The following is a 25,613-nucleotide window of genomic DNA, read 5'->3' on the forward strand; positions in this document are numbered from 1 at the left end:
AAGCAGCTGTTTAACTGGAAAAAATGTAATAAACAACCGTTTTCGAACGTTAGACAACAGACAGCAAGCACTGTAATCCCTGACAGCAGCGAAAGAAACAAGGCGAGGCCCACGATCCCTTGCTTTCGCTTGGAGGTACTTTCTGAACTGGGGTGCAGGGAAGGGAATTCCAAAGCACTGTGATCTCACTGAACAGAAATAAGACTCTGGGGAAGCAGCAGCAGCTGGAATTTGAGAGAACTACACAGAAAGAAGTCTATAGGGGTCCACTGGAGACTTCGGCTACATTCCAAGCTGCATGTACGTACAGTGAATTACCACAAAATTAACCAAAGAACTGCTACCAAAGCTCTTCCAAGGCTGAAAGATGTTTGAATTCCAACCATCTGGAATGAAGAAACTGCTGAATGCCCAAGACATTCGACAGAGATTCCAGGAAAGTCATGTCTTAGGCGTAGGGCTAATCTAGACCTGGAAAACAATCTACTTGAGACCCACCCTAACAAGAAATCTACACAAAAGCGACTAGAATTAATGAGCTTAGCAACGTTGAAAGACATAAGATCAGTATACAAAAATCAACTCCATTTCTATGTACTAGCAATGAACTATCAGAAATTGAAAATTTTTTTAAACCAATTCATAAGAGCATCAAAATGATGCTATTATAAGCATCAAAAATAAGTGAAAGATCTGATTACTGTGAAAAAAAGTGAAAGTTCTATACATTGAAAATTACAAAAAATATGGCTCTATTTTTGCAACTTTTCTCTAAGTCTGGTATTACTAATTCAAAATAAAAAGGTCATGAAAGAATATAATGAACAACTTTGAAAATTTAGATGAAATGAACAAATTCGTAGGGGAAAATTATTTATCATGATATAAGAAATAAACAAATATTAAGTTCTGCAGTAAAGAAATCCAATCCGTGTTTGAAAACCCTCCTAACACAGAAAACTCCAAATGTCTACCAGTAAATTCTACCAAACAGTAGTAAAAGAAATAATGCCCATCAGATACTAATTCTTCCAGAGAATAGAAAACAACAGAGACTACTCTCCCACCCACTTTATGGGGTCAGCATCACTTTGATATCAGAGTCAGTCAAGGGCATCAGGAGAAAGGAAAAATACAAGGAAATCACACTTATAGGCAAGGATGCAAAAATCCTAAACTAAACCCAACAATTTATAGAAAGAATAACATATTATAATCAATTTTGGTTTATTCCAGAAATGGAAAGTTAGCTTCATATTTGAATAAGGACAAAAATCAATAGATATAGAATAAATATTTGATAAAAGTCAATGTCTGCTCATGATTAAAAAAACACACAGCAAATTAGGTATAGAACACAACTTCCTTACTTTGATAAGAAAGCTACAAAAAAAAACCTATAGAAAAAAATCTGTAAGAAATAAGATAGGAAAACTTGCTCTTTCACATATCAAGACTTATTCTAAAACTATAGCAATTAAGATAGTTTGGTATTTGCATGAGGATAGACACACAGACCAATGTAACAAAAGATTTCAAACAAACCAATGCCTATATGGTGCTCGATTTGTGACCACAGAGGCGAGGAAATGTGCTGGGCTAACTGGATATCCACATATGAAAGAAAAAGAAAAAGGTGGACTGTAGATGTAATGTGAAAGGCAAAGCAATAAAGCTTCTAGAAAATAAAAAAAATATCTTCATGCTTTTGGGGTAGGAAAGGTTATTTTAAACTGGGTACCAAAAGGACTAACCATAAAGGAAAAAGACTTGATAAATTGGACTAAATTAAAACTAAGAACTTCTGTTTTCGAAAAGACACACTGAAGAGCCGTAAAGACAAGCCACAAAGTAAGAGAAGATACCCACAATGAACATAACCAAAAGAAGAGCACATATCCGAAGTATATAAAGATCTTAAATCAAAAATTCTTTTTTAAAAAGATAACTCAATAGGGAAAGAAAAAACTCAAAGACCAAAAACTGAGCAAGAGACCTGGGAAATACACAAAAGAAGATGACTAAGGAGCCAAAAAACATGTAATAAAGTGCTGAATCTCATTAGTAATTAAATTAAAACTACAATGAGATATCACTACACAGAATGGCCAAAATTAAAAACACTGTCAATACCGTGGGTTGCCAAGGATCTGAGGCGAATGGAACACTTATTTATTCCTGGTGGAAATGCAAAGTTATACAAACGCTTTGAAAACGGATCATTTCTAATACAGTAAAATACACACTTACCCTATGAGCCAGCAATTCCATTTGGGTGTACGATACCCAAGAGAGATGAGTTCGTATATCTACCAAAAGACATGTACAAAACACACATAGCAGCTCTGTCCATAAAGGCCAACTCCGTCAACCCCGACTACATCAATAGAAGAGTGTGTGTGTGTGTGTGTGTACACAAACGTGTGTGTACACACATAATACACAGCAATTTAAAAAAGTCCAGAATACTGATACATGTAACAAAATAGATGAATCTCACAAATACAGTAAGTGGAAGGATCCAGACACGAATACATATTGTTTAACTCCATTTGTACCAAGTGCAAAAATAGGCAAAACTCTACTATTGTTTTAGAACTATCACCATAGTGTTGGAAGTTTGAACAGTAATCTTTGGAGTTGTGACTGGAATGGGGCATGAGAGGGGTTTCTAGGAATCTTTGATTTCTTCACTTTTCTTTATTTGTGTAATACTTTATAATATAAAGGTTTAAATACAAAGAAAAGGCACCATAAGAGGATTGATACCAGACAACACACTAGCCCTAGTACAGTGTACCCTATTTATTGAAATCACAATTTGACACCCAATTCAATTCTTCAGCTTCGTCCAGGCAGAGTGGGCAGCCAGACCACAGCCCAAGAGCAGCCGCTCCCTTCGACATTCGCTACACCACTGGAGAAGACCTTGGGAACACTGTGTCTTGGGACTACGGGATGGGGTTGTGTTTCGGACAGAGGATTAGCATGAGATACCGATAAAAAAGCCACAAGAGAGAGGAAAATCCAGTCCCATCTCAGAAGCAGTTAGGCCTTCGCAGAAGCTCGGCCCACATCTAAGACAGCCTGGGAAGCCATGGCCCTAGTGTCCTGAGCTCTGTGGAGAACCGATGGGCACAATGAAGACATGTCCTTAGAGACACTAGCAATTGTACTTGAGACTTACTACCTAGATGTGGACGAGAAAACAACAGCAGAAGGTAGAAAGATGCTTTGCTTTTCCTGTGATGTGACTGGCGGTCACCTTCTTTGTGAGTGCCTCTATCACCCATCTGACTTACTCATATACTAAATGTTTTATTCTACACGCCACACACTGTTCTAGACACCAAGAGTACAGTGAGGACCCAAAGAGACATGGTGTCAGCCTCACAGCTTAGGAATTAACGTGCAAATACATACTCAGAAAGGGTGAAAAACGCTACTTAGGAGTAACAGAAGGTGTTATGAAGGAGAATAAGGCAAAGGGCCCTATTAATAGCATTTGAATTTTGAGTCTACTGAGCCAGACACGTGTTTTCTTACTCCTCTGAGCTAACTATCAGCTATCTGAAAAAATGGCTGAAAATAGTATTTGTCTCGATAGGACAAAAATGACCTAAGCGCATTCATTTGCCATTTACTGCATATACCCTTAGTTACTTTATCCATGTCAGTCGTTCCCAACAGGTCAATTAAGAACTGCATTTTTTTACTGTTACAGTGATTGGGTGGAGTGGCAACGATAGCAGCACTTAATAGATGAGGACCAGGGATGCTAGGTATCCTGCAACTTGCAAGATGGTATAGCACAGTGAATTGTCCTGTGTACTACCTGACTTTTGGATGTCTGCCAGATATTTACATGGGTGAAAAGTTTGTTTAGAATGACCTGTGGCTAGAACCCAACTCCATTTTCTATGTAAACACAGTGTTTTTTGTACTATTTTTCATATACTAGATTTGCCAGGACTGTCATCAACACAACACACCTGTATCAGTCTGCCTCTGTGCTTGTGCATTGACAATGATTTATCTGTAAGTGTACACACCTGACTACGTCATTAAGACTTTGAGTGTAGTAATACCTGTGCATTTACATATCAATGTACCTTTTTATTAGAAATTACTTTTATTTCTTCATTATATTCCATTTACTGCATTACATTTTTTTTTAAATGTGTAGGTAAATTAGAGTATCTCTGAATTTAATTTCAGGACAGTAAGGAAGGCTTTATAAAACATTGGTTTTAGGTCTCCGTATTAGGTCTCAGAGTGTTGAGCACCTAGGTCCTTCCTCGTTCTCCATTAGACAGAAGTTCCTTAAGGACACAAGCGAGGATGTATACTTATTTATATTCCCCTTGTACCTGCTAGTGCAGCTTGAACAGATAATAAACATTTCCTCACTCACTGAAATCACACAGAAAAATCATGTCAATCAGCAAAATTCTCTGAGCTCTCATTTTCTGGAACTACAAATACTAATTAATCAACTATAGGGAGCTCTCCTTTTTAGGGTCTAAATCAAGTTAGTTTCTCCATGATTTATTTCAACATCTTAATGAAATGATTTTTAACAAATGAAGCTTTCTTTAAGATAAATAATATTACAAATTACACAGTACAGAGTAGTTTTTTAAAATTCCAAAATGCTTAAGGGGAGGAAAGAAGGGCATGTTTAAGCATTTTCACCCCCCTGGTCCTCTTCCAGCACCCCCTACTCAATGAATTGTACCACCATATAACCAGTTTTAAAACCCCCAAACCTGGGTCATGGTTGACAACGCCCTCTTCCTCACTACCCACCAATTCTACTCCTTCACCATTCTTCTCATTATATGTGTATTGACATACACTTCCATTTGCCAGTGCCTCTTTAATCTTAAAAATCTTCTGGTTGAAGATCATGGTTGGGTTTTCCTTAAGTGAGCGTCTGCAATTACTTTCTAATAATCATAATTTCAAGGATAATTCAACACCTATTTTTAAAAAGACTCAAAATCAATCAGGGAATTTTTGGGGATTATATTGCCTAATTAATCAAGTAAGAGACTAGCTACGTATAACTAAATATTAACAGGTCAAGTAAAGCTACTATACACAAGGAAAAAAGGCGGATCTCAGTCCTGGGGCAATATGAAACATACAGTGAGGACACTCAACACAAAACCACAGGAGAGCCAGGTGCTGGACTGCCTGCCCCTAAGTTAAGAAGAGGTAACATTAAACAGGCAAAAATCCAACCCCAAAAGCCTACAAATAATTCACAATTGATGACATCATAGTATAGATGAACTGACTGTACAAAAATGCTACCGCTACATGCTATTATAAATAGCATGAGCACTGTGGGAGTTGCTAGGAAACCATTTCATTTATCTATCCTTCCTTAAAGTAGTGAAGAAAGGAACAGTAGAAAAATTAAGGTGGGCCCAGTGAGTTCTGCCTTAGTTCCAGACAAAAAGCTTTCCCTTTGTCGTATCTTTACATACTCCAAAGGCAAAGACACATGATTAGTTTTAAAGCACTGAACCTCGTACATTTATTTCAACAATGAAGAAATAATTGTAAAATAAACAAACAAAAAATAGCAAGACACAGGTAAAAATCTAACAAGTCTCTCTGCTTTGTTTCTTTTTTACTAGGAAAAATGCCCTAAATCCTAGCTGCAAATGTTTTTTGGAAAGGGATTTGGAAGAATTCTGAAAAATATTGGATATAGGAAAAGAGGCAATTAAAATAAATCTTCATTAACAAACTAATACCAAAGAAACAACAACGTGATAAACCATTTGCAATCTTATTAATGTAAAGAAATGTAACAGAAAACTAAAATCACTGGTCACACCAAGTAAGAAATTCATTTTAAAATTCTGGATTTACAGAAACTTTCTCTAAATGTTAAAAAAGTGTATGACATGAACTTCATACCGTAAGGTTTTTCTTCTGTTATTCTTCCTGTAGAATCTAGCGTGTCAGTGGCTTTCCCCAGCTCTCCAATGGCAATGTACCTCTAGAGGAAGACAAACAAGGGAGAAGTATAGGCCATAAGGCAGAGAAAACTGTTATGAAATTCACACAGAATTTTACTAATACTACCAACTCAATACAAAATAAAGGCAAAAATAATAGACTGCAAGTGTTTTGCTAGTTTTTAATATCTGGGAAGCACGTGTTTAAATTGAAGAACATTCATAGACTTCCCACACCATCCAATATGACAGTCAAGTCTGACTTTATTGATAATTATAGCTTATAAGCATATTGTAATTGCAAACCAATTTCTAAGACCAGTTTTGATTTTGAAGGAAAATTATTAAATATGTTTATGAGAAAAAAGAGAATGGTACAATATACCCCTACATGGCCATCACAAGATTCAACAATTTTACCACACATACAGTTAACATTAATTTAAAAATAAATCCTTTTACTCTTTTTTATAAGAAATACTCAGAGTATTCTTTGTGACTTGATTATGCATTTAAACAAAAGCTAAATACGTAACTCTCTGAAAGGAAGAAAGTCGCTTCTAAGAACCGATCATGTGAAGAATTAGAGCATTCCGAGTTAACTGGGGATTGTTTTACTTCTTATCTCGGGGCACGCTGTACTACTTCTTTATACTCCTCTCATATGGTCAAATTCAAATTTTCAGTATCACATGAAATAGTGAGAAAAATGCAAGGAATATGATTCCCACTGAAAATAATCTGTAGTATTGTGAGCCGTTTTTAAAAGAGGAAGCTCAAATAAGAGCTTATTAATGACAAGCTTATTATGCTAGTAAAGGACGGGAGACAAAAGTGAAAAAAATATTAAAATTTCAAATTATCATAAGCAGACATTTTATATCAGCCTCAGTGCCCTCTGATGAAATCATCTTCTGTTATATAGCTCAGAATTTTCTTTTTTACAAATACAACATAAAAGGGAACGTTCCAATGTATTTGAATTAACTTCTTTAAATTTTTCATTAAATTGACAAAAATTAGTTTCTTGTAACTAAACATTCGGTCTCATCACCTGCAACGCCCCACTCCTGCTTCTATATTCTGGAAAAATCAACCTTGAGAAGTACAGCAGGTAAGTGGCAAGAGCACAGACTCAAACATTTAAATCCTCCCTCCCCCACAACTGGTAAAGTACTGAAGTTTTAGTCTTTCCTGCTGGAGCCTCCTTTCCTTTATCTTAAAATGGGGAAATAACAGTACCTCCCGAAAAGAAGGAAAGTTTAGAGCCACAGTACCTCGCCCTGGTAAGCAATGGAAAACAATAGTATTATTTTTTAAAATGATAAAGAATGAGTCACAGTAACAATGGTTAGAGTGACTCATCCGGTTACACTGAGTTCCCATATGGAACAGTAAAAGGACAAATGCTCTCTCTGATTTTTATCTTCTGCTTTTTATTTTCATCTGTCCAGTGGCATGAGAAAAACACAACGCAATCATCCAGTATGCTACGCCATCAGTGTGTTTTCACTGTTCTGCTACGTAACAGGTCTTAACCGGGAACCTGACAGTGCTTCCCAAGTAGGAATGCTCATTCTAGTCTCTGAACTACGGGTGTCCCCGGCCTTGGAGCCTCCGCATGTCGTACTTCCCTGGCTTGGAGCTCCCTCTCTTCTCTAAGGCTCAGACTGGTTCACCTTTCAAAGCTGCCCTGTTAATGCACCACAACTTCCACTCAGCCATGCCCAGAGCATAGCTAAGAGTAGGTGCTCAATACAAGTTTCTTACATAAAAAGAATGAAGGCCTCTATCAAACCAACATCAGATATTCATTCACTCATTATGCGCATGATTATCAGATATTCATTCACTCACTCAGTATGCTCATGCGTTCAGTTATGTTTCTTAAGGATGTGAATATACAGAGTTCTCCTATGTACTTGTGAGAGATACATACGTATACTACCGAGTGCCCTGCCTGTAGGTCCCGTGGAACAGGCTGAGGCATCAATGACAGCAGCCTGCGGAGGGGAAGGGTATGAGGGGGACAACAGATAACGTCTGTTCCCAGTAGCTCATCCTACTGAGTGCTCATGCCGTATTGCTTGGCACACCATTACCTACAGTTGTTCACTGTTTTCCTTATCTTCCCAAATAATAAACTGTTACGTTGGATTTTGCATTGTCCTTCTCCTGTTTCTTACTAGATGGAAAAATCCCATCAACAATGCTGGAGAAGTTCCTATGTGTACAATTCTTCGCATTTCACCATAGTTTTGGACATATAGGTTACACCCGCCACGTTTCAAACCATGCTAGGTTCAGCAGTTATACCGAATCTGGCCACATGCTGGATTCTTTTTAGGGGAAATGTACCTAAACTGGCAGTTCTCAAACACTGGGGTTTCAGAACCCCTATACATACATGAAAGTTTCTAAGAAACGCTGGCACAATTTCTTTTCACATGGGTTCTATCTGTCAGTATTTACTGTATTAGAAATTAAAACTGAAAAACGTTTAAAACACTAATACACACATACACATTCCTTTAGCCCTCAGAGCCATGACAACACTGTTCATCAGGTAACCTCTGAAAAACCCCACTGTGTACTTGTAAGATTGCAAGTAAAAAAAAGGCAACGCTATGAAAATAGTTTTGCCTTCAACAGAAACGCTGAAAAAGCCTCAGGAGTCTCGGGTCCATCATCTACGAACTATGGATCTAAATCATAGTTGATTGCTAGTTTTCCCTTGTCTTGGAATCTAGCTATAATTACCTTTCAATTCTATTTAATGATCCGCAAACTACTTAGGAAAACCCACCCAGATAGTTAAGCCTGCAGCTGAAACAAAGCCTCACCACCAAGAAGTTATGGGATAGAAGAAAAGAGACATGGGAATGTGTATATACAATCCTACCTTTTTATCTTACGGGGTTTAAGATACTTTACACTGGCCTAAATTCTACACAAAGACAGTGTTTTCAGAGTTGTTTATTCTCCATGGTGTATATCTATTAATGTATTCATTGCAATATAATTCCACTACAACAAATGGAAGTCCTCTGGAATTTTTAAAGACGTTTCCTTCTAACAGTGTGCTCTTAGGGATTCATGGTTTCTCAGTGATACTACTATTACTCTACTTCACTCATCTTCAAGCTCCCTGAACCCCACAGCAGATAATAACTAGATAACTTTAAAAGCAAATCGGTTCTCTACTCTTTAGGAGAAAGGAAAATGTTTGTATTACAGAAAGTGTACATAACCATTTCCACCTTCACTAGGCAACCGCTTTTTCTGAAGTTTGATTTTGAAAGCTTGTGATTCAAAGTTTCACAAACCGACAAAGGAATATTATTTAGAATAAGGAAGAACATTTACAAACAAACAAAAAAAACCTCACCAAATCAAAAACGTGTATCTTTGAATGTCTTCATTAAAAAGGAGTAGCTTTATACAGTTCATAAGTGTAAGCCCTTCAAAATTTTCAGTGCAGTACTTACGAAATGTTAAGATTATTAAATGTAAAGAAAAGGTAAAAATTGGACTAACTTCTGGAGAAAGTGGATTAGAGATGCTCAAATCGTAGACAGTTGGCTAAGTTTCGTGGGAGTATTACTCAAGTCATACTTTAGAGTTAACATTGACTGGTTGCTCTAAAAATGCTTCTGTGTTCTTGGGGTACATTGATGTCCTTCGAATACATCCAGGGTAGAAATGTCTGTACACCCCAGTGATAACACTTGCAGGGCACACAAAGCTGTTTCTGAGGAAATGCTGGCTTTACATATAGGTATTATTATGGTATGTCTCCACACAGATAGGGGAGTAGCCTTGTGTCTGGAAAATGCTAGTGAGAGTCTTTATATGGCGTCACTGATTTCATAACAGAACATCAGCTCTTGCATTTGCTCATCCGGTTTCTACAGCACACATGAGTAACCAACTTTAATCAGCAACATAGAAACTTAATCAATACTCAAAATCTCATCAAAGTCTGTTGCTTCAAAGTACACCTGCTATCCAGCTCTGCCCAATGACTGGCGCAAAGAAAGTGTAGTTTAGGGGAGACAGTAGAGGGCCTGGCTATGTATGCACTGCCTTTTCCCAGGTGACCTACATTCCATGCTTAGATCCAGTGAGGTCAAAGGGACCCACTGGCCTAACTTCTCTCAGAATCATTTCACTTGCTATAGTTCTGTAGAGCTACACGTGTTAGAAAACTATTTTTGAGTACCACCACCTATCTGTCATTCAATAGTCCTGACTGTGAGAAATTTCTTTCTGATTTGGATGCCCAGAGAAACTGTCGCTCCCTTAAAGAGCTGGCATGCTTCCTTTTTCTGTTGAGTGCCATGCTTTGCTCAGGCCACCAGAAATCACAGAAAGGAATGAAAGGAATGAAATTAGCTGTATTCAAGATTTCCAACAGAACCTGCTTGGATAAAATAAATGTCAGGTGTCTGTGGAACATGACGTTAGAGATCCAGCAGGCCTAGAACTCAAGCGAGAGAGATTTGGGGATTAGTGAAACACTTAGGGATAGTAATAACAGCACTTACCGAGCAACTTCTGTATAAAAGCACTGCACGGAAACCTAGCTGCATGTTATACACATTACACACGTAATCCCAAAAGGGAAAATGACGGGAGCAACATGCTCAGTGGCAGAGCAAAGCTTTCCATAAGATGGAGACGAAGCTAATGAAGAAGACAAGGAAAGACCCTCCTCGTAAATCGTACTCTGATCTGAAAGGGAAAGAAGGCGGAAAAGGAGTGGGGGGTCTGAGTAGTGTCTGGTCTTCAAAACAGAAGCAAACTAACCTCAGGGCCTGAAGATTTTACTGAAAGGGTCAGCACCCCACCCATTCATTGATGGTGGTTGTCTGAAGTACATTACGATGAACAGGCTTCTAAGCAGGTTTCTTGGCTCAATTAGCAGGGTCTCTAATTAGGATTGGAGGATGAGGGGGCGTGGACTGTGACGGCTGCAACATGAACGTCGAACATCTGCCATCCTAGAACTGAATATTTCTACTCTTGAGGTAACTCCACCAGACACACACCCAAGTCTAATTGTGGTGCAAATGACAATTCATCTGTAAAAGTAGGAAGTGGAAAAGAATAAACATTAGGTCAAACAGTAGGTCTGTGTCCAGTTAGGAGGCTGCAGGCACCTTTTAAAAAAAAATGAAACAGAAGGAAAAATATCAAGAGTACACTAAATATAGGCTTAAAGTTGTTTGATACAATTTTTGTTTTTTATACATGTATGTATATAGGGTCCTGATGTAAAACAAATTCCTTACTATGGGTCTCGGTCAAAACAGTTTTGAAAGCCACTGGATAAGAGGCTCTCTGAGATACCTTCTAGTGCTATCGCTTCTCGGCCTTTTGGCTAAGATCAAGTGTAATAAGATACCTTCCAGTGCTAAAAATAAAAAAATGAATTTTTAAAAATTCATTAATAGTTTTCAATTACTTTTGATAAAAATATAATCTTCCACATAAAGGTAACATTTAAATGGTTTAATTTTTCAACAAATACATAATCTAAAACTAAAAGTATAAAAAACACAAACAGCTAATGAGATAATAATCCTGTTTTTGAAATGTGAAGCACCCAAGAACTAGGTTTCTGTAATGAGGGATTTTCTATTTAAGTTACTGAGGATTACTGATTTCACTGTATGCCATTCAGCTTTCCGAGCTGAATACCAAAACGGTTTGTGATAAAACTTAAGCCACAGCCATCAATGTACTTATATCCAGTTGTCATACTTCTGGAAATATACCTGGAATTTACATGCAAAACCTTTCAATGACATACAGTGTGTGTTTTGTGTATTTGTGGTTGGGGGTGGAGGGGTGGGTAATAAATATTCCAATGAACTCAACCTATTTTATCTTGGGAAAATGAAAATAAATTCTTTCATGTAAATGTACCTTTTTTGTTATTCTAAAAGTCACTTGTTCATTGTAAAGATTTTGGAAAATACCAAATAATGTTAAAAAAACAAAATAAAAATCAGGGATAATCCTGTATCAAAATTACCAAGGCTTATATTTTGGAGTTAAGAAACAAGGATTAAGCAACTGGCAAAAAACATGTACCAGAAACAGATTCTACACCCTGTGTGTCAGTAGTTAAGCACAGTGTACAAATTTACTGTAAAACAGCCAAACTCGTCCATTCTAACACAGTTTTTGTATTCTGTGATTTTTCAACACCAACATTCTGAAGATTGCAGAGCAAGTCACAATGAAATTTTTCCATCTGTCTAAGGCATTAAGATTCCTTCCAACCGAAAGACACAGGTTATATGCCAGTTAACTAAAATGTGATGTCAAAGGCAATGTGCTCCAGTGTGCTCCCTAGGGCTTTTTATCTTAAGAAAAGTTTACTTAGACCAGTGCCACTCAAAGTGTGGTTACAAGGGCCAGCATCCACGAAAAGTTCAGAAAATGAGGGTATTTAGAAACTTGGATTCAACAATTTGGCATTGCCATAACATTTTAATTATATTTTGCAAAAGTCATCAATCAGTCTGCAATGAACTTAAAAAAATTTGTAATGGTCTTTGACCACATTTTTTAAAAAAGAAACAATTTAGACAAAAATCAGGTTACCAAGTATCTATATCCCACTTAGAGTAAGGGTTTTGAAACAAAAAGTTCAGCCCAGGTGCTTGCTGAAATTCTTCTCTACCTAATGGCATATTAATCTTCCTCCCACAGGCATTTTCACTGGCCCCTAGCCCCAATTATTATAACTTGGTTACTAAGTAGAATACAGGTATTATTATCTCTTTTACAGCTAGAAGAGACCCTAGAGAGAATTGAGTCATTTTTCCTAAGGAAAAACAGAGAAGCCCAGAAAGGTCAGCCACTCTGACATCCTGCGCCAGTGTTCCCCCCACCCTGTTATTCCCTCCTGGGGGTCACTCACTGAATGCCTGAAGCAGTCCACAGATTTAAGACTGCCCGGCGTCTGCATAACCCCTCCCTCTCGCTCCTTTCAAGCACCTCCAAAAGTGCTTTTGAATTCAGTCAAGACTGCTCTAACTGATGAATGATGTAACTTATTGAAAGAAGCCCAATTCTTTTCTTTAGCAAATATTTGTAACCATTGAACAAAGCATGTCTTTTGTTGAAAAGTGCATACTTTACAAAATGGTATTGTTCCTATAAAAAGTCGACGGTTTAAAGATATCTGCCAACAGAATTTAGGATCTGTAAGTTTCCTTTTATCTAAGACATATAATTATATTAAAAAACTAAATATAATTTTTTTAAATTATGGGCACTGTCGAGTTTTTCTTCTATAAGTCAAATTTGTTTTTCAATTAAGAATTCCAGTGTATAGTCTCATATTTTCTTCTTCTTCTTTTTTTTTTTTTACTGGGGAAGGGGAAAAGGACTTTATTAAGGAACAGTGTGCACTTCCAGGACTTTTTTCAAGTCAAGTTGTTGTCCTTTCAATCTTAGTTGTGGAGGATGCCATTCAGCTTCAAGCTGTTGTCCTTTCAGTCTTAGTTGTGGAGGGCGCAGCTCAGCTCCAGGTCCAGTTGACGTTGCTAATTGCAGGGGACGCAGCCCACCATCCCTTGCGGGAGTCGAACCGGCAACCTTGTGGTTGAGAGGATGCTCTCCAACCAACTGAGCCATCCGGGAGCTCAGCAGCAGCTCAGCTCAAGGGGCTGAGTCTTAGTTTCAGGGGCAGAGCCCACCATCGCTTGCGGGACTCAGGGAGTTGAACCAGTAACCTTGTGGTTGAAAGCCCGTGCTCCAATCAACTGAGCCATCTGGCCACCCGGGAGATGAGCGGCAGCTCATTGACTTCATTCTAGTTGCGGAGGGCGCAGCTTGCTGACCCATGTGGGAATCAAACCGGCAGCCCCGCTGCCCAGAGCTCGTGCTCCAACCAACTGAGCCACCCGTCTGCCCCCTAGTCTCAATATTTTGATTCTCAGTTATCATGATTATAGACATTGTGATTACAACTCAGGACTGACACTCATTCATGTAATTTATGTAGCTTATTCTTTAATTGGTAAAATCCAACACATGGTCATTAGGAAAAACATTCAAGAAGAACGAAAACCAGAACAATTTTAGTAATCTTACCTTGGACCCTGACAACATGCTGGTCAACAGTTTGGTTCCCCTTCCAATTCCAACCACTACAAATCAAAGAAAGAAATGTTATGACACTCTATTCTGAAAAGTAGTTTTCAAAATATCTACGTATTTTTTTGGTCATGATTTCTTGGCATATGTAACGTAAGAGCAAATATACGCTCGAAAGAGCATATATTGAGCATAATTTGAGGGCTCCCATTACTCCAGTCAGTGGAACATGTCTTGCAACTAAGAAATTCTGAAGAAGGAATGGGAGACTTTTTTTTCTTTATCAAAGTGTAAAAACCTGGTAGAAACCTCAACCTAGTCAATTAGATAATGCAAACTTTTAGAAAACTCTCAAAGGACTCACTGGAATTTTTATGGGCATCAGTGAAAAATCCATGATACAATTAACCATGGTATGATAAAGTCTTTTGACAGAGTTCATTATTAAACAAAGAAAAAACCATCATCATAGCTAACGAACCATTTAAAGATGATTAGTGCCCAGCAGCATACAATCAAGAAAACAGAAACATAACAAATCAACCCAAGACAAAGAGAATACAGGGTAAATGAGAGCCTGGAGAATGTACTTGCACGTAGACCACATACTCGTATAAAGTACAGCGGCCCACCTGTCTCTTCAATATCAAACATTATTTATCCTTATGACCACACATTTCACCAGGTGAGGATGAGAGGATGGAATCAATTCTTCACTAAATAGCAAGCAAATTTTTGTAAGAATTGAAGTATTTCTCATCAATGGGAACAATTTTGTAAAAGGACACATAACCACAAGTCAGAATTCCAAGAAACAAGGAGAAATGATTGGCATGCTGAGTTACCATTAATATTTATAAGCAGCTATCGCTCACTGAGTTTACCATGTATTAAATTCTATTCTAAATGCTTTCCACGCATTAGCTCATTTAGTCCTTTTAACAACCATAAAGAAAGGTAATACAATTATCCCTATTTTACAGATGAGGAAATTGAAGCATAGAGAGACTCAGAACTTAGCCCAACATCTCACAACCAGTAAGAGGCGGAGTTCAGACTCACACCAGACTGCCCAAGAGCAGACGCCCTTCCTTTTCATCCTCCTTGCCACCTTACTCATCTAAGCTGTCTTCCACTGCCACCAGCCTAAATCATCCTAAACCATTGCAAACCTGACTTTTCCACATCCTATCCCTTCCCCTTCCAACGCACACCATTTCATAACCACTTCTGAAAACCTATATTGCACACAACAAAGCCCCCCCCCCCAATGGCCTACAGTACCAACTCCCTCGTAAAGTATTCAAAGTCCACCCTCTGAAACCAGCTCAAATCCCATCTCCTTTATAAAGTCTATCCCCAACCCCTTCTAAGCTTCCACGATAGTCATATTGGTTTAAGGACTAAGAAAAAAACTGTCTGCCGTTAGTATCCTTTATTGAGCACCGTATTCTTCCAACAGGAGCTGCTAACTGCCAAGACAAAAACTTTGTTTAATAATAACAACAAACATTCAGTGCAATTTTATCCCACTCAAGAATCCCCCAATCAGTATTTCCCAAGCACACAATCCCAAGAATGCTTTCAATGGAACAGCGTATTTCCTGACTTTGAAAAAGCTTATAACCTCATAGGGAAAATACAGACAAGGGAAATCACAAGTGCTCAGAAAAATGTGGTCTGAATTAATAACACTAGATAATGATAGTATACAATTAAGTGTCCAAGTGAATTAAGTGTCAAAAGAGAATAACTGCTGTAGGAGGTAAAGGAGGAAGCCCCTTAAGTGGCCAAAGAGGGCAGAGGACACTTCACTCGAGCGTCTCAAACAGACTTTGAGTTAGGCCTGAAAGGATGTGTAGGATTTGAACACAGAGGAGAGAGAAACATGTTCTCAAGAAGGCACAAACGGCGCCAATTTTCAGATACAAGGATGAGCACAGTGGGCTTATCAGCCAGAGTGCAGGGATTTCTCAAGAGCAGGCTGACACGTTCAGGTTAGTCATGGTTGAAATGCTGAACTAATGATGCTTTCTCTGCTAGTTCAGTAATCCAGAATAGAATTTAAAACAAGTTACCCATCTTAACCCTCTAATTTTATATCCAAGAAAACCAAGGCCCACTGAAGTTTGGCGATTCCTGAGAGCAGAATTTGAGCAAGACTAATACCGAAGGGGCATGTAGCAAATTACCTGGAGTTGAAACCCAGCTAACAAGCAGCTTTCATGCAAGGGACACTTTACTGGACAACAGTTTTACTCAACTTTTCCCCATTCAATCATTCAAAATGTTATTCAGTACTTGTTGTATAGGTACGGGAATAAGTAAGGGCAGTTTCAGCCCTGTGAGTTAACAGAAACAAAGAATAGAATGAAGCTTTACATTAACAACATAAAGAGCAAATGGGCAGGCTTCACATGTAGGAGACTGCATTTCAGGGGAATCTGGAAAGATCAGCAGGATCTCTATACAACTAAAGAAGACAGGGATTAGGAATTGATCTGAAAAGAACAGCATGAGCAAACACACGACAGTCTGAAACAGTGTTAAGAATTAGGAGAATGAATGAATAATAGGGTTTTCCAAGCACTACCTCAGTTACTATTTTCCCTCTCTCAAATTTTCTGATCGCAAATGTTTCTTAGTAAAAAAATTCACTATCTCCAAACTTATCCAAATGGCCTAGTACTCTATTCTCAATTCATAAAAGTAGACTTTATTTGTGATGAGAGCCACGTTAGGACAGGCAAGGGTATTACTCATGTAATTCCAAGGCTTTTTGCAGTTGGAAGCTTCTACTACCATTTATCTAATTCTAAGACACCCTTGCAATCATCTTAAAAGACCTGTACATTCTAGGAATTTATCTTAATAATCCGAAACAACGAAAAAGTTTTATTCATAAAGATGCTCCTCACAAAATCAAAGGAGCATTTGTTTCTACTAACAAAGCTCTCATAACGTCAAGGACTTCAAATAGGGAACCGGTTAAATAAATTACATTTTACCCATATGGCAGCACATTATGTTGCTATTAAAAATAATGTTTACTTCCCTCTCAGAACTGCTTTTGTTGCATCTCATAAATTTTGCTATGTTGTACTTCCGTTTTCATTTGTCTCAAGGTATGTCTTGATTACCCTTTGATTTCTTCTTTGACCCATTGGTTGTTCAGAGTGTGTTATTTAACTTCCATATATTTGTGAGTTTTCCAGCTTTCCACCTGTTACTCACTTCTAGTTTCATATCCTTGTGGTCAGAGAATACTTGGTATGATTTCAACAATTTAAATATATACAACTATACTTGTCAGTTATTTCTTAATAAAGTAAAAAAAAAACACACAAAGAGTCTTTTACTTAACATGATAAAATGCTTACTATGTTATTATATAAGTGACAAAAACCAGGATACAAATGTACATACAGTAAAACAGCTCAACTTTTAAAATTTGCACAGACAAAAAGCAGGAGGAACTAGGGCAAAAATATTAACAATAATTATTGCTAGAAAGAGGAAAATGAATAATTTTTATCTTCAACTTTGTATTTCCTAATTGTTCCACTGTGATTTTATAACTCCTAAAGTTAAAAAATAAAAAATTTTAAAGTTCTGTATAGAAACTCAGTTTCCAGTTTAAATAATTTATAATAAACGTGCATATTAGTTTGCCTACTTAGCGGTTATTGTCCTAGTTCTGAAGCTCAGAAGTCTGAGATGGGTTTTACTATGCTAACATTCAAGGGATCAGAACGACTGTGTTCGTTTCTGGTGGCCCAAGGGGAGAACCTTTCTCTTGAGCCTTTCTAGGGCAGTTTCCTTGCTTTTTTCCAGCTTCTAAAAGATGCTCACATTCCTTGGCTTGTGACCCCCTTCCCTACTCCATAATAGCAATGCTATCAATCCAATGCACCTCTTCTCTCTCCTGCCTTCTCTTTCACTTTTTAAAAACTATTTGTGATCACACCAGGCCCATTGAGGTATTCCAAGAGAATCTCTTTAAGTCAGCTGATTAGCAACATTAACTTCCTCTTGTGATGTAACCTAACATATTCATAGGTTCCAGAGAGTAGGAGGTAGATACCTTGAGGGGGCCATTATTTTGCCTACTACAGGATTTTGGAGAATTCTGCAAGTCCTCTTTACAGAATTATACAGGAGACATACATGTATATATATATATATCTATATCTATCTATATATATATAGATAGATATATATATCTATATGTATATATCTATATATATATTAGATTAACAGAATTATAAACCTGAATTGCAAATATCTTAAATTGCCAGCTAAATTCTTAAATTTGTACTATTAACATTACAAAGAAAAATACAGCAAAAACAATCTAAAATATTGAAAGTAAAAGTATTTTTTTTCATACAGGTCCAGTTGTTTATTTTTTTTTAAATACTTTATGAAGAACTTCAGATTACAGTATATAGCTCTATATTATAACATTTCATGAGATATTTCAATAAACCTTCTGACAGTTATGGTAGATACTACCCTTTTTTTAAGAGATAAACTGAGATTCATGAGGTTACAGGATTTACACAGGGTGTATGTAATCAGTAAATAAAGCAGCCAGTACTCAAACTCATGTATGATTAGAGCTTTGTTTATTACACTATGCAACAAAAATCAACTTCTCTTAACAGTCTCTGAAAACTGCTAACTTAGACAAAAAATATTTCTTATGCTGTGACTAAAATACCTACTATTTTTTTTGTTTGTTTTCACTTTATTCTTTATTGGAAACTTTGTTCTTCATCAGTTTTACAAGATAAATTCATAAATTTTACATATGAACATAAATTATCATAAAGGTCCCTGTGTGCTCAAATGTAAATTAAGCTTCCAAATGAAAAATTATTTCCAATATTATCTCTTTTACTTACTCAAATCTCAGTGAAATGCCACCTTTTTGTAACACTGAAATGTAAGTTTTGACAAGATCCCATAGGTTTAGAGTAAAAAATAAACTTATTTCACTAACTGCCTGGAATATCACTATTTTTTACATACCAATTACCAACCCCCAGCAATTAATAGAATCGGTCTATTCACAAATTAGCAGCAGATCTTGTCCTCTCTCTTCTTACACTTATGGTGCTGTGCCTTGGAAAACAGTAGAAGAGAATGGTTAGGACAAATCAGCTTCAACTCAAGAGTTCTAAACGGATGGGAACTGTAAAGCCACAACTAGGACCAATGGCAAAGAATGCTGTGATGCCTAGGAATTCCTGGGGTGGGGATGGGGAGTAGGGAACAAAGGAAGGCGTGCCAGGTGTCTGCCACCCCACTAGGGCAGAGGCTTTGGAACTAAGCCACATGGGTTCAAATCCTGACTTTGCCGCTCACTAACTACGACAATGCACATGTTACTTTATCTCTGGGGTCTTCGTTTCTTTCATAAAATGGGGATAAGAATACCTACCCCATAGGTTTATAATAAAAATTAAAGTACATAATTTATAAATGTCCTAAGCACATAGTAAGTGCTTCACAAATGGATATCATTAGATATAGTAGGAAATAGTAACATTGTCAGAATTTGCCTATTTGAGTTCCCTAATTCAAGAAAATGGATTTCCTTTTTTTTCTATTTTACACTTAAGATATTTTTGTCAACATGAATTAAATAAAATCTGTAATTTTAGAAAATGCAAATTCACACTGATAATGTTCCTCACCAATTTGATCCTTTTCTTCTAAATAAGAACTCATTTCCTTTGGATCACTTAGATTTGGTTCGTTGCTGTTTGTTTATAACTAATGTTAGCTCTGATAAAATGGATTGGACACTGCAGCACAGTTATAAACCATGCGTCACAACCCATTAGTGCATAATTAAATCAATTCAGTGGATTGTGATCTGCATTTTAAAAAACGAAATAGAATAAAATATGAAACATCATGACACGTAAAAAGGTTAAGTATTATTCCATAAGGTTTGTTTCCAGTATATGGGAAAAGGGGAGAGTAGGGGCGCCCCAATGTATATATTTCTGTGACAGAAGGTAGTTACAGAAAAGGTTTGTAAAGCATCCCTCACCTGTTGATACACACTTCTGCAGTGCGGAAAGATAGATTTCAGAACCTCTACCTGATGCCAGAAGAAAAAGGATAAATGATGTTTCTCCCCTCAATCAATTCTACCATTTTCCTCCATAAGCACTAAAATGCTCCAGAGAAAGTGACTTACTTCTCAGGAACTATAAGGTTCACCTTCTCAAGAGAGCTGATCTCAGAGATTACATTCAACACAGACAAAAAACAGAGCCATGTACCTTTTTGGGAGTCCCCAAGAGACCACGCCACGAAGGAAAATTCATCCACGGCTAAGACTTACTACAATGACATAGTCAAGTCACACAGCTGTATCACATGGGGAAGACACTGGAGAAATGCATGCCCAGGTTTGCTTAGCCCTCCTATGGGGGTGGGGGGCACTTGAGTACGCTCCTTTCTCCAATAATGAGAAAAGCAATAACGTGTGCGATCTTCCTGCTCAAAGAAACCCATTAGAAACTCAGCACCCAAAGTTTTGATTGTGGGAGATGAGAGGAATGGTCACTCAGGCATCCTCTACCTGCATGGTGGGACAAAATTCCAGACCCCAAGAAGGAAAGCAGGTGTCCAGTATAAACCCAGTGTTCACATAGTGGAGGTACAGCAAACCACCCTTATCGGACAGGGAAGGGTGGGAACACTCCCCAAACCCCTAGTTCCCAGATGCCAGCCAAGGACAAGCCTTGTTACTTGTTAGCAGGGTTTTTAAAGACAGTGATTTGGGGCCTGCTTTGTTACCTCTTTTCTGCACAGATACAAACCCTTTCTCAAAGTCCTATCCACACATAAAAGTGGCTACTTCTAATAGTTTTGTATTAAATATTATGTACCTCATAATAATTAAGGGCTTCTTTAGAAGATGGCACTATAAATCCAGATCTGAAATACTCCACAGTAGATGGAAAATGGCATGGCTTTTTCTTACCTTTTTTCAATCAATATTCTTTCTGATATTAAGTGATAGTCACATTAAACTTCCACTCATATTTCTTACCCAAAACTCCTCGGGCTGCACTGTCTAGAGTCCCTCCATGGCCAATTTTCAAAGTCTGCTTTTTCCTCTTGGTCCATTCTGGAGAAGGCATTCCAGCTTCTATGAGAGTAATTGGATGAAAAAATGTAATTACCAAGATGAATGAAGTAGAATCTCCATAAATATGAGGGGGTGGGGGGGTGGGTGGAATATTCAAAACAAATATAAAGTACTGTACAAACTTAACACATGAAGATTATGACATTATTAGCAACATTACTAACAAAGATTTAAAAATATATAGATACTCCCTAAATTACAAAACAATATTCTAAAAATTAGTGATCTAGAAACAAAGATTCATTTTCTTGGGGGGAAAACAAAACTTAAAAAGTGGTTAAATATCCAGGCTAACCCACCAAAATCTGGTAAACCGCTAATAGCAGTGGGCTGTTAGGGACAGAGGGAAGTTAGTTTTCCTATAGGCAGCTAGTTTTAAAAGTCCTCAATTTCATTTTTAAATCTATTTTGTTTCCTGGTGTTTTTTTCTGGCACCCCCCTGGTACCTAATATTGGGAGCACATCTCATACAGGGCTACTTCTAAGAACACTAAGTTCCCAAAATATCTGTATTCATTGCTGTTGTCTCCTAATCAAAACTCTCACTTCCTTAAAGAAGTTAATCCCAACGAAAGGTTATGTGGGAAATAGGTAACAAATTGCTTCTTAACCTCCAAAGCATTTCAATTAAAAAAAAAAAAAGGATGCCAGCCTGGCCTATCTCATATTCCTATTATAAAGATAAACTGAAATAATATTATTAAAAGTGCTTTGGAAATAAAAAAATACCACTGTAACAGTAAGAAATAGTAGTAGTAGTACTACTAGTTATTGTTGTTGTTATTATGGCATATAACAATATCCTGAGAGAACGCTGACTGGCTACTGGACTTCAAATGAGAAAGAAGAGCAGGAACAGCTGTACTGATCTATACTACCCAAGCCCGTCAAACCTTCCTTATTACCACTGACACAGAGAAGATAGAAAACGGAGCAAAAGAAAACGAAAAGCGAGGACAGATAAAGGAAAAGGGGGAAAGCAATGATGGAGTGGAAAAGCTAGATTAATTGGCAAAAAAAAAAAAAAAAAGTGCTGGGTTGCTCAGCCTCACCATGTAATGACCTCCTACCGAGACAGAACCATGGTATCCGGAACAGTCCTAGTGCCACGCTCTGAGTATGACATCACCACGCTTGGAAGGGCACGGCTGTCTGCTCTAATGGAAACCTAAAAGGCCACGCCTAGGCTTCAAACCTTTCTCCTTTCACTTGCAACCCATTATGGCTCTCTCATCCATGAAGTTATAGATACCTTTTGGGGATCTCTCTGTATTTTCAACTTGACATTCCTTGGAGTATGAAGGCCTATAAATTTGCTAATTGTCCCTTTGTGTTCAAATTTACCCCTTTCAAGTTTGAGGACATACCACCTCTACTATATTGGAGTTTGGTTCACCCCACGGGTACCATTCATGGAAGAATTAATAAGGTCTTTTCTAGCTATAAAGTGCTGATGTTTCAGGCCTTGAAGGATTCAAACAGACAAAGAAGAGCAGGGATTTTAGTGTGACGTGAATCGATGTAAGGGAAGGCAAGGAATGTTAACACATAGAGGCTGTGACCACTCACTGTGGTTGTCCAACCTGGCTGGCATTAGAATATGGTGCCCTGGAATTTGTGTCCTTAAGAATCTTCCCAGGTAATTATGACAGCGAGTCAGAGAGGCATTTAGGGAGCCCTGGACTACCTAATATAAATATAGAACAGGCCAATTACAAGCAATATAGAAATGGAGAGTAGTAATAGCAATTATCTATATCTGAGTGAGTGGCTTCCAGAAAATGGCTCAGCAATAGCCCTGAAACAATCAGTTTTAAGCAAGTTTCAAGAAGAAATTTCAGTTTTTGGAGACGGATTAACTGGAAGGCCAGGATATGGCTTTGATCCTATGAGGAACTGTCTGAGAGAAAGAATGGTAATCACGACCTTTCGGATCAAAAGAGCCAGTTTAGCTAACAAATCAGGGCAAACGAAAGCAGCAACTTTGTGAAGGAAACAACTGTGAGAAGACACCACAAAGCTTGTCCTTGATGCAATTCCTTCTTTCAACATCCACTGTATCACCCATCCCTACAGGTAACAAAAGTGTTAAGGAAAGTTTAACAAAAGAATGAGTAGAGGTAACACTGGAAATAAACATCTGCAAGAGTGTACCTGTTGCCAAAAGGCATTTTCATCTGGACTGTGCAAGTTTTAGTTAACACATTTTCATCAGAATAATGTGTTTTTGCACAAAATAGGTGTAAAGTTTGCCAGGGGATACAAAACAATGTACGAAGGCAGTTCCTGTACTGGTTTAAAGGAAATACGGACCAGGGCCAAACTCGGGCGGGCCTTGACTATCTGGCTAAACAGTTTTACCACCGAAGGCTGCAGAAAGTCCTAGGTTACCAGCTTAGTTAAAGGAAGAGACAGTATCTTTCATCTTCACATCCTTCCAAGCTAGCCCAGACCTGACTAATTGTAGGTGCCCGACCCAGCTAAGGTTCCTTGATGCCACTGAAATCTCTACTGAGGTGATGAACTGAAAGATCCTTCAGGCTCTTCTAACATTCCCCCAGGGTATATGAAAACAAACAAACCACCAAAACGAATGCTCTTAGAGAAGCGACCAAGTTCAATTTCACCTGCCTCCAAATGGGGCCCGCAGCCTATTTACAGCAGAATTACCTGGAGCAACGGGTTAAAGATGCGGTTTCCTAAAAACACCCCGGACCCTCAGAACCACAATCCCTGGGACGGATTAAGAACCTGCGTTTGTAAAGGGACTTGAAGTAATTCTTAGGCCCCTATGTGAAAACCCCTGTAGTAAGTCTTGGTGAGCGAAGCAACAGCTGCATTTCCAACATATTTTTAAGAAGGCAACTTTGGGGGTAGAGCCAGTGCTTCCTTTGGGTGGGGCTCATCTACATGAACCAAAAATAAGGGGGGGGGGGGCTCCTGAGGGGTGAAAACTGGCTGTACGCCCAAGAGCTGGGGTTTACGTGTGTGCGCGTGGGTTTTGTTCCCTCGAGAGAGGCAGCTGCCAACGAGGCTACAGGCGTGCACGTCGGGGCAAGGCCAAGTGCAGCCGCCCCCGGTTTCTGCCCAGCGGTAATTCAGCGCTCCTTCTCCCTTGACCTTCCTTGTACCTGGCGCCACGAGCGCGCAACAAACCAGCCTGGTCCCCAGCCCGGCTGCCGTACCTGCCAGCAGCTTCTCCTTCAGCCGATTCAGCAGCTCGGCTGAAGTGGGCCCTTTGGGCTTGTGCACCGCGAACACGCCGCTCAGGGACAGCAGCTTCGTAGCCATGGCGGCCTTGGAGACCCTGGCTTCAGATCCAGTCCTGGCCGCTGCCGCGGCTGCAGCGGTCGCTGACGAGGTGGCGGTGGTTGCTGCAGCTGTGCCTGCAGTTCGAGGGACTGGGGCTGTGTCTCTGTCCAAAGAAGACGACGACACCACGGCAGCCTCAACAGCTGCCATGCTCTGGTAGCCCAGACCTGTATTTGTATCCCAGCGTCGCACGCTGATGACGCAATAAGGAGCGCGCCCGGCACCCCATCATCTTTCCCAGATTTCGAAGCTGTGCTGATGCGGGGGAGGGTCGCAAAGGCTTGTGGGAATTGTAGTCCGTAGCCTTCCTGTGCTGGCTTGAAAGGTGGCCTTCTGAGTGCTCTGATGAAATGATCAGTTTTTCTCCTATAACCCTGTCTGCTTCTTAGGTGGTGTTAGTTCGGTGCCACAGTATAATTTAGAGTTATATAACCCGAACACTAAGACTGTATATTTTTGGTGGGAAATCGTGTCACATTCCACCTGCCCGGTCCCCTTCCAAGGAACTAAGAAGACCCAGCATCCAAGAATATAAAACTTAAAGTTCTGACTTTTGCTGCGGCTTGTGAAGAATTATGGCTCTCTTGGTTCACTGCTTCAATTTATTGTGCCGTTGGATTCACGGTTCAGAATTAAAATGCACCTGAATGTAAGCTCTATTAGGCCAAGGAACGTATTGACCTCTTCACTGCTGTATCATTTGTTAGTGCCTCACACATAGTAGGCTCTAAAATAACTATTTGGGAATGAATAAATGGATACAAGTTCTTCAAATTCCCCAAAGAGATTTCTAGACCCAGCCAATACTAAATCACGTGTGCTTATTTGGATACCCGTCATGCACCCTGGCCACCCTCCGATCCCCACGTGTAATTCTCAACAATTCCAAGATTTTAATACTCACTTTTCTGTGGATTGCATTCCATAGTAACACATTGCTTAAATATCAAAAGGCATTATTGCAATTCATAAAATTAAATTTTACTTTCGATTTGAGACCTCTGTAGAAATTATTCACTGCCCCCAAAAATTGTTCT

General features: G+C 38.6%; 1 protein-coding gene across 1 annotated transcript in view; it reads right to left on the bottom strand.

Moving 5' to 3' along the window:
- The window catches only part of TRUB1 (TruB pseudouridine synthase family member 1), a 33,830-nt gene extending 9,057 nt beyond the window's left edge, over positions 1-24,773 (bottom strand). The window contains exons 1-4 of the mRNA XM_081074981.1: positions 24,450-24,773; positions 21,166-21,264; positions 14,088-14,143; positions 5,935-6,016 (exon numbers count right to left, since the gene is read on the bottom strand). Coding sequence (XP_080931107.1) covers positions 5,935-6,016; positions 14,088-14,143; positions 21,166-21,264; positions 24,450-24,726 — 514 coding nt within the window. The 5' untranslated portion in view covers positions 24,727-24,773. The remainder of the gene's footprint in view (positions 1-5,934; positions 6,017-14,087; positions 14,144-21,165; positions 21,265-24,449) is intronic.
- Between the last annotated feature and the right edge of the window lie 840 nt (positions 24,774-25,613).

The sequence above is a fragment of the Rhinolophus hipposideros genome (genome assembly GCF_964194185.1).
Source record: "Rhinolophus hipposideros genome assembly, chromosome: 15".
NCBI lineage: Eukaryota > Metazoa > Chordata > Mammalia > Chiroptera > Rhinolophidae > Rhinolophus > Rhinolophus hipposideros.